The 11,999-nt window shown below is 40.1% G+C and overlaps 1 protein-coding gene across 5 annotated transcripts in view; it reads right to left on the minus strand.

Annotated features, from left to right (window-relative positions):
- The window catches only part of ZNF383 (zinc finger protein 383), a 66,465-nt gene that overhangs the window by 3,193 nt on the left and 51,273 nt on the right, over window positions 1–11,999 (minus strand). For 3 of the 5 annotated variants that reach the window (XM_014528090.1, XM_005879922.2, XM_014528089.1), the window contains exons 3-4: window positions 3,384–3,510; window positions 2,977–3,072 (exon numbers count right to left, since the gene is read on the minus strand). The exons of 1 other annotated variant lie outside the window; for it this stretch is intronic. In XM_014528090.1, the coding sequence (XP_014383576.1) occupies window positions 2,977–3,072; window positions 3,384–3,510 (223 nt within the window). Of the gene's footprint in view, window positions 1–1,047; window positions 1,089–2,976; window positions 3,073–3,383; window positions 3,511–11,999 lie in introns of those variants that run through there. One more of the 5 variants, XM_014528092.1, reaches the window with a different exon arrangement.

Consider the following 11,999-nt stretch of genomic DNA (forward strand, 5'->3'; position numbering starts at 1 on the left):
AAAGAATTTGGTCTTTGTACCTGGTTCCTATCACAGAGCTTCAACAACTCTTGGAATTTCTTGTATGATAGAAGTATTTTTGTTATGCTAATCAAGTCAAACATAGTAGGTCCAAAGATAGCTTTGGGATAGACATTGGTCACCAGAAAGACCAAACATGTGATTAGAAGTTTAGGACTTTCATCTTCTCAACTTCTGGAGAGATAAAAGGAACCAGAAATTGAGTGGTCAATGACTCAATTAATCATGTGAATATAAATAAATCACAATAAAAATTCTGGACACTAAAGCTTGCTACCTGAACACACTGAAATGCCAAAAGGGTGATGCATTTTGACTCAACAGTGATAGAGGGTATGGAACCTCTGCATCTGGGAGCCTCACAGACCTTAGCCTAATATATATCCTTTACAGTAAAACTGCAACTGTAAGTATAGAGCTTTCCAAGTGCTGTGTTATTCCAGCAAATCATTAAAACTGTAAGAGTCATGGAAAGCCCCAACTTTACAGCCAGTTGGTCAGAAGTATGGGTGTTCTGAGGATCCCCTGAGACTTACAGCTGGCAGTTGAAGTAAAGGCAGTATTGCGTAGGATTTTGCTATTAATCTACGGGGTCTATGTCAACTCTGGGTAGTCAGTGTTAGAATTAAACTGCTGCACACTCAGTTGGGGCAGAAACAGTAGGCTCCATAATAAAGGATATATTGGATGGAATATGAAAGAGATTACAGAGGGCAAGCCACATGAGGGAATAGCCTGAGATAAGTCTAAGGGTTGAACTATTTTGACGTGAGTGGTGGATAGGGAAGACTCAGAATCTGTTATGCGCTAGGGATTAAGTGAAACTATTGTTTGCCTTAGAATTTTGTGATGCTTATTTTAGAAGAAGAGAGACACTTGCTCATTACCACCTGTAGTGACTGAGAGGAGTGGCAGCTGAAGTTTAAGGCAGACAGAAAGAAAATGACAAAGTGCCAAACACTGCAATGGAAAGATGATAGGAACAAGAAGCCGACTGATAAGCTGAGTACCAACTCTGACACTTACTCATTATATGTTCCTAGGCAATTATTTAACCTTTCTAAATCCCCACTTCTTTATCTGTAAAGATAAAGAAATGATTACTGGAAGGGTGATGAAATGTTTGTAATTATCTCTCAATAAAGTGTTTAGTATTTGACAGGTATTATTATGAAAGAATTTCTTATCAAAAAGTAGAATTTTTAAGCTAATGAAATGATTTGAAGACATCAAAATAGAGCCTATTAGAACATCTCTAGTATAATCTTTTTTACTCGTACCTCTATATAACCTTTCAACAATTTTAAGCTCCAAAGTAACTTAAAACTATCCTCTTCTATTTCCACTGTTAATGCCCTCTTCCAAACCAGAATTATCTCTTACTCAGACCACTAAAATAGCCTCCTAACCCAGTTTCCCCAGCAAGTTTCACACTCAGTAATCTATTCAGGGACCAAAAATGCACTTGGCTTGGCCTTCTACTACAAAAATCCATACTTTTCATAATGCCAGCAGAGGCTGAGTAATGTGGTTCCTACCTGTCTCTCCAACCTCGACTCACATTTCACTCTTGCTTGCTCATGGGGCCCAGCAATACTGGCTTTCTTTCAGTTCTTCAAACACACCAAGCTTTCCCCTCTTAGAAGGGCTTTCACAGGGGTTCTTCCCTCTTCCTGGAGTTTTCTTCTTTATTAACACACTGAATAGTAAGATCTAGCAGTAAACCTAGTACTACAGTAGTTATGAAATAGTGATGAGCACAAATAATAATTCAATATGTTGATTTCCATTCATGTCAAAATCATGGAACTAATACTATTATGGTTTGCTGCATAAACCATAATTGGAAGAAATACTAAGTTTCACTTAGAGTTTACTAAATATCAATATTTTTCTATGTTTTTAGAGATGGAGGGAAAGAGAGAAAAACATTGATGTGAGAGACATTGATTGACTGCCTCCTGTGCAAGCCCCAACCAGGGGCTGACCCTGCAATCTAGGTATGTGCCCTGACTGGGATTCAATCCCATGACCTTCTAGTGCATGAGATGACTCTCCAACCAACTGAACACTGGCCAGGGCAAGATGCGTTTTTCTCCTTCTCATCTAAGTTCATTGACTCCCTAAATTCTATACAAAGAAATCCAAAATTAGCAATCTCTGAGTTAGAGTATTTCTTTAAAAACATGTTGTCACTCCTCTGCTCAAATCACCTCATTCAGAATAAAATGGCTTTACACCTACCTCATTTAGAGCAGAATTCAAAGTCCATACCTAAGTCCACAAAATCCAAATCACCTGCAGGTAGACCCTTCCTCCCACATGTACCTAGCACACCAACATCCCATACATTCTGCTACTTTGCTGATCTCCTTTCACACAATTCCCTCTTGCTCACACAATGGCAGAAGCCCAAATGCTGGAAGCTATACTGAAGACTATTACTTAGAGGGGAAGAGCAGTGCATATATACAAATGCATGTGCGCACACACACACACACACACACACATCTTATTTTGGGGGGGAGGGGAAGAGCAGTGCATATATACAAATGCATGTGTGCACACACACACACACACACACACACACACATCTTATTTTGGGGGTGGTAACAGAAAACATTTAGATGAGTCTAAGAGAAAGAAAGGCTAATAATGAACGGAAACTTAAATATAAGTAAAAGTTTTCTTTGGAGGGGAAGTGAAGGAAACCTTCTACTTGAAATTAAGTGGTGTGTTAAAGAATAATAATAAAAAGATTAGTAAGTGAGGGAAGAAATGAAATAGGTCATTTATAAACTCATGGTAAAAAAAAACACAAAAACTTATTTTTTCTCCCAGGCCTAGTGTTTTGATGGGAGCTTGTAAGATAATATCTTAAAGACACTGTTTCCTTACTGATCAGCTAAGTTATTACCTATAATGCCCTGCTTTGTTCAATCATTTCTTACTTACCTGAACACAGGCCTCTTGTCAGTTCTCTGCCAACCATCCAGGGCTCTTTCCCTTGTTCCAATAAGGAGATAACATGAGGCTTAGGTATGTAAAGTCCTGCTCACAAGAAAAGATACAAAACATGGTTATGCTATGGGTAAATCAGATCCATGTAAGATGCAGTCCCTTGATGATCAAAAAAGAGATGCCACTACAGGAATAGCCAAAGAAAAAAGATGAAGCTTCAGCTATAGCCAATTGGAACTTTCAGTTTCCTATTCTTCCTTTTCATTTTAGTTCCAACCACTCATTTAGGAATAGAGAACAGGAATTCAGCTAGTAACTAAAAAAGCAGCTAAGAAATTCACTGTGGAAGAAAAAAGACATTCCAGAAGAGAACTCTAAATTATTGGTATAAATGACATTACCCACTGACAGCAGATTGCTGTAGTTCTCCAGCATTACATCTCTGTACAAGTCCCTCTGAGCTGGGTCCAGGCATTCCCACTCCTCCTGAGAGAAATCTATGGCCACATCCCTGAATATCATTGATTCCTGAAACAATAAAGACATGTATACTTGTGTAATAAAAGAAACACTTCAGGCTTGTGTAGCCCGCCCGCATCCAAGGAACAGCAGCCTCCTGATCACCACACCCTCTGTCTGAGGAACAGCAGCTGTGTGTGAAGCCTCCACCGACCAGCCAGAGGAGCCACCACAACTGTGAACAGCACCCACCAGAGGAACTGCTGCCAACTGAGGAGCAGCTGCTACCACAACCACCCGAGGAGCAACAGCAGCCCAAGAAGGCACTGCCACCCAAGGAGCAGCCACTGAACGACTCAACATCTAGATATGGCGGTATGATCAAACATGGGTAGACAAAGAAACCCCCAAAGAAAAGAAAAGGAGGACTCGCCAGAAAAGCAGCTAAGTGATACAGAGGCATACAACATGACAGAAAAAGAATTCAGATTAAGGGTCCTAGAGTGCATAACCGGATGGAGGAAAAAAGCAACAACTTATGCAAGAAGCAAGAAGAAACAGATGAAAAAAATCAATAAATTATGTAAGAACCAAGAAGAAATTAAGAGTGATATAGCTGCAATAAAAAACACCATTAAAAGTTTCAACAGTAGACTAGGAGAAGCGGAAGACCGAATTAGAGAATTAGAAGACAGGGAAACAAAACACACCCAAACTGAACAGCAATTGGAGAAAAAAATTAAAAAACAGAAGAGCCTAAGGGAGCTATGGGACAACATGAAAAAACAACAACATACGAATAATAGGGTTGCCAGAACAACAGAAAGAGGAACAAGGGTTAGAAAACCTATTTGAAGAAATAATATCAGAAAACTTCCCTGAGGTGGGGAAGAAAAAAATCACACAAGCACAGAGAGTCCCAAACAAGGTGAACCCAAAAAGACCCACACCAAGACACATCATAATTACCATGGCAAATGTACAGGACAAAGAGAGAATCTTACAGGCTGCAAGAGAGAGACGGAAAGTTACATACAAGGGATCTCCCATTAGATTATCAAATGATTTCTCAACAGAAACACATCAGGCCAGAAAAGAATGGACAGAAATCTACAAAGTGATGCAAAGCAAAGGACTGAACCCAAGAATACTCTATCCAGCAAGGCTATCATTCAAAATTGAAGGGGAAATAAGAAGCTTCACAGACAAAAAAAGGCTAAGGGAGTTCACCACCACCAAGCCAGCAATGCAAGAAATGCTAAAGGGACTGGTGTAAAAAGAAGAAATAAAAAGCCCAGAAAGAAAACAGCCACACAAAAAAAGAAATGGCTACAAACAAGTACCTTTCAATAATAACTTTAAACGTAAATGGACTAAATGGTCCAATCAAAAGACATCGAGTGGCTGAATGGATAAAAAAACATGACCCATACATTTGCTGTCTACAAGAGACCCACCTCATTAGAAGGGACTCACACAGACTGAAAGTGAAGGGATGGAAAAATATCTTTCAGGCAAATGGAAAGGAAAAGAAAGCTGGGGTAGCAATACTTATATCAGACAAAATAGACCTCAAAGTGAAGGCCATAACAAGAGATAAGGAAGGCCACTTCATAATACTAAAGGGATCAATACAACAAGAAGATATAACCCTGGTAAACATATATGCACCCAATGCAGGAGCACCCAAATACATAAAAAAACTCCTGGAAGATATCAAAGGAGAGATCGACAACAATACAATCATAGTAGGGGACTTTAATACACCACTGACACCACTGGATAAGCCCGCTAGACAAACAATCAGCAAAGAAACAGCAATCCTAAATGACTCACTAGATCAGATGGACTTAATTGACATCTTCAGAACACTTCACCCCAAAGCCATGGAATATACATTCCTCTCAGGTGCTCATGGGACATATTCAAAAATAGACCACATATTGGGTCACAAGCAAAGTCTCCACAAATTCAAGAAGATTGAAATCATAAAAAGCTTCTTCTCAGACCACGATGGCATAATGTTAGAAATAAACTACAATAAAAACAACCCAAAATACTCAAACACTTGGAAGCTGAATAGCATGTTATTAAATATTGATTGGGTTACCAATGACATCAAAGAAGAAATTAAAAACATCCTGGAAACTAATGACAATGAAAACACAACAATCCAAAACCTATGGGACACAATGAAAGCAGTCCTGAGAGGGAAGTTTATAGCTCTACAGGCCTATCTCAAAAAACAAGAAAAAATGGTAGTAAATCATCTAACTCTACAACTCAAAGAATTAGAAAGAGAGCAACAAGAAAACCCCAGAGTGAGCAGAAGGAAGGAGATAATAAAGATTAGAGCAGAAATAAATGACATAGAGACCAAAAAAACAATACAGAAAATCAATGAAACCAAGAGCTGGTTCTTTGAAAGGATAAACAAGATCGACAAACCTCTAGCCAGGCTCACCAAGAAGCAAAGAGAGAGGACCCAAATAAACCAAATCAGAAACGATAGAGGCGAAATAACAACAGACCCCACAGAAATACAAATGATTGTTAAACAATACTATGGACAGCTCTACTCCAACAAACTAGACAACCTGGAGGAAATGGACAAATTCCTAGGAAAGTACAACATTCCAAAACTCAATCAGGAAGAATCTAAAAACCTCAATAGGCCAATAACTATGGAAGAAATTGAAGCAGTCATCAAAAAGCTCCCAGCAAACAAAAGCCCAGGACCAGATGGCTTCTCAGGGGAGTTTTACCAAACTTTCAAGGAAGAACTAAAACCTATCCTCCTCAGACTACTACAAAAAATTCAGGAGGAAGGAACACTTCCAAGCTCATTCTATGAAGCCAGCATCACCCTAATACCAAAACCAGGTAAAGACAACACAATGAAAGAGAATTACAGGCCAATATCCCTCATGAACATAGATGCCAAAATCCTCAACAAAATCTTAGCAAATCGGATCCAGCAGTACATCAGAAAGATCATACACCATGACCAAGTAGGATTTATCCCAGGAATGCAAGGATGGTACAACATCCGTAAATCAATAAACGTAATACATCACATAAACAAATTGAAAGAAAAAAACCACATGGTCATATCAATTGATGCAGAAAAAGCATTCGACAAAATCCAACACCCATTTTTGATAAAAACTCTCAGCAAGGTGGGAATAGAAGGATCATACCTCAACATAATAAAAGCCATATATGACAGGCCCACAGCCAACATCATACTCAATGGACAAAAACTAACACCATTTCCCCTAAGAACAGGAACAAGACAGGGATGCCCACTCTCGCCACTCCTCTTTAACATAGTCCTGGAAGTATTAGCCATTGCAATTAGACAAGAAGAAGAAATAAAAGGCATCCAAATTGGAAAAGAGGAAGTAAAACTGTCCTTATTTGCAGACGACATGATATTATACATACAAAACCCTAGAGACTCCATCAAAAAACTACTAGACTTAATACATGAATTTGGCAATGTAGCAGGATACAAAATTAACCCCAAGAAATCTGAGGCATTTCTATACACCAATAGTGAACTTTCAGAAAGAGAGATTATAAAAACAATCCCATTTACCATCGCACCAAAAAAATTAAGATACCTAGGAATAAACTTAACTAAAGAGGTAAAAGACCTCTACTCAGAAAACTACAGGACATTGAAAAAAGAGATAGAGGAAGACATAAAGAGATGGAAGAACATACCATGTTCTTGGATTGGTAGAATCAACATCATTAAAATGTCCATACTACCCAAAGCAATCTATAAATTCAACGCACTTCCCATTAAAATACCAATGGCCTACTTCAAAGATCTAGAACGAACTCTCCAAAAATTCATCTGGAATAAAAAAAGACCCCGAATAGCTGCAGCGATCCTGAGAAAGAACAAAGTAGGTGGGATCTCAATGCCAGATATCAAGCTGTATTACAAAGCCACTGTTCTCAAAACTGCCTGGTACTGGCACAAGAACAGACATATAGATCAGTGGAATAGAATAGAGAGTCCAGAAATTAGCCCGAACCAATATGCTCAATTAATATTTGACAAAGGAGGCAAGAACATACAATGGAGCCAAGATAGTCTCTTCAATAAATGGTGTTGGGAAAATTGGACAGATATATGCAAGAAAATGAAACTAGACCACCAACTTACACCATACACAAGAATAAACTCAAAATGGATAAAGGACTTAAATGTACGACAGGAAACCATAAAAATTCTAGAAGAATCCAAAGGCAACAAAATCTCAGACATATGCCAAAGCAATTTCTTCACTGATACAGCTCCTAGGGCAGTTGAAACTAAAGAGAAAATGAACAAATGGGACTACATCAAAATAAAAAGCTTCTGCACAGCAAAAGAAACCATCAACAAAACAACAAGAAAACCCACTGCGTGGGAAAACATATTTGCCAACGTCATATCTGATAAGGGCCTAATCTCCAAAATTTATAGGGAACTCATACAACTTAACAAAAAGAAGATAAACAATCCAATCAAAAAATGGGCAAAGGATCTAAATAGACACCTTTCAAAAGAGGACATTCAGAAAGCCAAGAGACATATGAAAACATGCTCAAAGTCACTAATCATCCGAGAGATGCAAATCAAAACAACAATGAGGTACCATCTCACACCTGTCAGACTGGCTATCATCAACAAATCAACAAACGACAAGTGCTGGAGAGGATGTGGAGAAAAAGGAACACTTGTGCACTGCTGGTGGGAATGCAGACTGGTGCAGCCACTATGGAAGACAGTATGGAGTTTCCTCAAAAAACAAAACATGGAACTCCCATTTGACCCTGTGATCCCACTTCTAGGAATATATCCCAAGAAACCAGAAACACCAATCAGAAAGGATATATGCACCCCTATGTTCATAGCAGCACAATTCACCATAGCTAAGATTTGGAAACAGCCTAAGTGCCCATCAGTAGATGAATGGATTAGAAAACTGTGGTACATCTACACGATGGAATACTATGCTGCTGTAAAAAAGAAGGAACTCTTACCATTTGCAACGGCATGGATGGAACTGGAGAGCATTATGCTAAGTGAAATAAGCCAGTCAATGAAGGAAAAACACCACATGATCTCACTCACTCATGGATAATAAGGACCATTATAAACTTATGAACAAAAATAGATACAGAGGCAGAGCTGCCAGGAACAGACTGTCAAACTACAGTGGAAAGCCGGGGAGGGTTGAGGGGCGGGAGGGGGGCGCGGTAAGAGATCAACCTAAGGACTATGCATATAAGCATAACCAATGGACACAAGACACTGCGGGGTAGGGGAGGCCAGGGGATTGTTAAGGGCGGGGGAAAAAGGAGACATATGTAATACTCTTTGTAATACTTTAAGCAATAAAACAATAAAAAATAAAAATATAAAAAGAAACACTTCAGACTACTGCACTTATAATGTGGGATAAAGCAAACAAGCAATTATACTAGTGTCATTGAGAGCCAGAATCTTTGGATCTCAGAAACAGAAGTAAGAGTAATACGTTAAAAAAACAAACAAATGACATCAAAATTACAACAAAACTACAGAATAACCATCATTCAGAACTCTCTGAAACCTAGTAGGATGGAAATCCTACAACTAGGGACTTAAAGAAAAAGCCATATTGAGACTTGTAGGAGAGGCAGAGATTAGTAACGGGCTGGTCCCACAACCACATATGGTGAATACAAATCAGGAGAGTTATCTCAGCTGCAGAGGTTCCTCCTAAAAAGTAAGGGGTCCCAGACTCACATAGGCCCCCCAGCCCAGGGTTCCAGTGCCAGGAAGAGAACTCCCCATAACTCTGGCAGTAAAAAACAGCCAGGTTTGAGGCTGCATGAGAAGGATGGCTGTTGGAGTCCCAGGCAGTTCCTCTTAAAGAGCCCATGCACAGACTTACTGGAACTCACTCCCTCTGAGCTCCAGTGCTGGGGCAGCAGCTGCAAAGAGACACCAAGGACAAATAGGGAGGAACTAAGTTGTCTGGCATCAGGTGCAATAGGTGGGGGGCAGCTTTCTGCCAGACAAAAGTGCTGGCAGACTCTATTGCTTATTTGTTGAGCCCTCCCCCCAAAAAGCAGGCAGGTGGGTGCCATATCTGAGTCTCCATCAACCTGGCTCACATTTATTCACCTTGCTCTAGTGATGCCCCAAGACCATGCCCCACCCAACTTGTGGGCACACGCAAGTTGTTACCAGTGGTTTTTACATAGAAATGGCCTGTCTTGGCTCATGCTTCAAACTTTCCTAAAATCTCTCAAATGAGCAGCATCTGACCTCAGCATTCTCTGTACCTCTTGCTAAGTGGCCCAGGCATAGCACTAGCAGCAGCTGGCCTTGGTTCATAGCATGGCCTCATGTGGGCACTTCCAAACTCAGCACAAGTAGCAGCCACCTACATATTGCTTTGTAGCTCATTCTAGATGGCCCCAGACAGAACACAGGCAATAGCCAATCTTGATCTGGACTTACAGGGAGGCCCAGAACTAGAGTACCCAGTGGACAGCTTCAGACCTCATTGAAGCACCACCCAATCACCTCCAGAAGGGTCACATTCAAGGGGCAGACTCAGGGGGCACCAGAGCCCCACTGAAGTAAGTCTTCCTCTGTGCCGGGCCCCTGCACAGCTGATCCTCCAAGAAGGTCAGTGCTTATTGCCAGTGCTTGCAGCCAATTGGCCTGGGGGTAAATCCCTCCCAATGATGTGCCAACAGCAATCAAGGCTCAACTACAACATGAGGGTGTACACAGCCCACATGGAGAGGGGCACACCTGGAGTGCCCAGCTTCAGTGACAGGAGAGGCTGTGCTACTTGAACCCTATAGAGCAGTGGTTCTCAACCTTCCTAATGCCGCGACCCTTTAATACAGTTCCTCATGTTGTGGTGACCCCCCAACCATAAAATTATTTTTGTTGCTACTTCATAACTATAATTTTGCTACTGTAAACAATATGTAATTATATATGTGTTTTCCGATGGTCTTAGGCGACCCCTGTGAAAGGGTCGTTTGACCCCCAAAGAGGTCGCGACCCACAGGTTGAGAACCGCTGCTATAGAGTATCTACTACATTAGTCCACTCTACCAAGCCCAGGAGACACAACAGCTCTACCTAACACATAGAAACAAACACAGGGAGGCTGCCAAGATGAGGAGTCAAAGAAACATGTCCCAAATGAAAGAATAGAATAGAATTCCAGAAAAAGAACTAAACAAAACGGAGACAAGAAATCTACTAGATATAGAGTTCAAAAAACTGGTTATAAGGATGCTCAATGAACTTAGTGAGAACTTCAAAACTGTAAAAAAAGAACCAAACAGAAATGAAGGATACACTAACGTAAATGAATAGTTTATGTACAAAACTTTTTAAATTTTGTATTATTTTGAAACTTTGCTTCTTTGGGGTTGGGGCACACTGGCCACCCTGTCTGGCTGTGAGAGCTTGTTACAGTCTGGGCTGGCAGTGTGCTGATCTTTAAGTTTCTTTCCCTACCTAATGCCTCATTTTTAGTGAGGTTTCTGTGAGGTCTGTAAGGTGCACATCCTGTAGCTTATTGGCTTAAAATGTACTCTCCTTTGGTGTGGTCCCTTTGGGGGCCAGTTGGGAGAAAGAGAAACCAATAGTGCAACTGTTTTGATACTGAAAATTGTGTATCCTTTTAAAATAAAGAACCAGTCCCTCCAAAAAAATTTTTTTAAATGATAAAAATTTGTAACAACATGGATGGATCTAGAGCAGCGGTCGCCAACCTTTCGGATCTCACAGACCACCAGTGGTCCGCGGACCACCTGTTGGTGACTGCTGCTCCAAAGGTTTCCTTAAACCAGTGGTCACCAACCTTACGGACCTCACGAACCACCTGATCTAGAGTATTATGCTAAGTGATATAAGTCAGGCAGAGAAAGACAATACAGGTTTCACTTATAGTATATGGACTCTAAAAACAAACAAAGAAAGCAAAAACAGACTCACATAAACAGAGACCAAAAGAATGGTTACCAGAAAGGAGGAGGCAGGGAAATGGTTGAAAAATAGAAAGGGAATACAGTCAATAACATTGTGATAAGTTTACATGGTGACAGATAATTACTAGAATTATGATAAGGTATAAAAATGGTAAGGTAGAAAAATGTTGAGTCACTATATTGTACACATGAAACTAATATAACCAAAAAAATATTGTTTACCAACTATACTTAAGTTTTTAAAAGGCCTAGACCAGGGGTGGGCAACCTTTTTGTGAGTGCGTGCCAAAACCAGCAAAATCTCTGACTCAAAATTCTTCTGCGTGCCAACCCTATATGATGATGAAAAATACATTTATTTTTTAATGTATACATGTACACTGATAGTCCAACAGAAAATTTTATGACTCCATTTGATATTATCAGTGGGACTTTTGCTGCTGCATCACTGATGACAGAGATTTTACATCAGGTTTATATTTCGTGGTTTTCAGAGATATGCACGAGCTACTACTTTCATTCGTCGGGCTACTCCTATTATGAGACTTAAT

The sequence above is a fragment of the Myotis brandtii genome, unplaced genomic scaffold (assembly GCF_000412655.1).
Source record: "Myotis brandtii unplaced genomic scaffold, ASM41265v1 scaffold616, whole genome shotgun sequence".
Taxonomy (NCBI): Eukaryota; Metazoa; Chordata; class Mammalia; order Chiroptera; family Vespertilionidae; genus Myotis; species Myotis brandtii.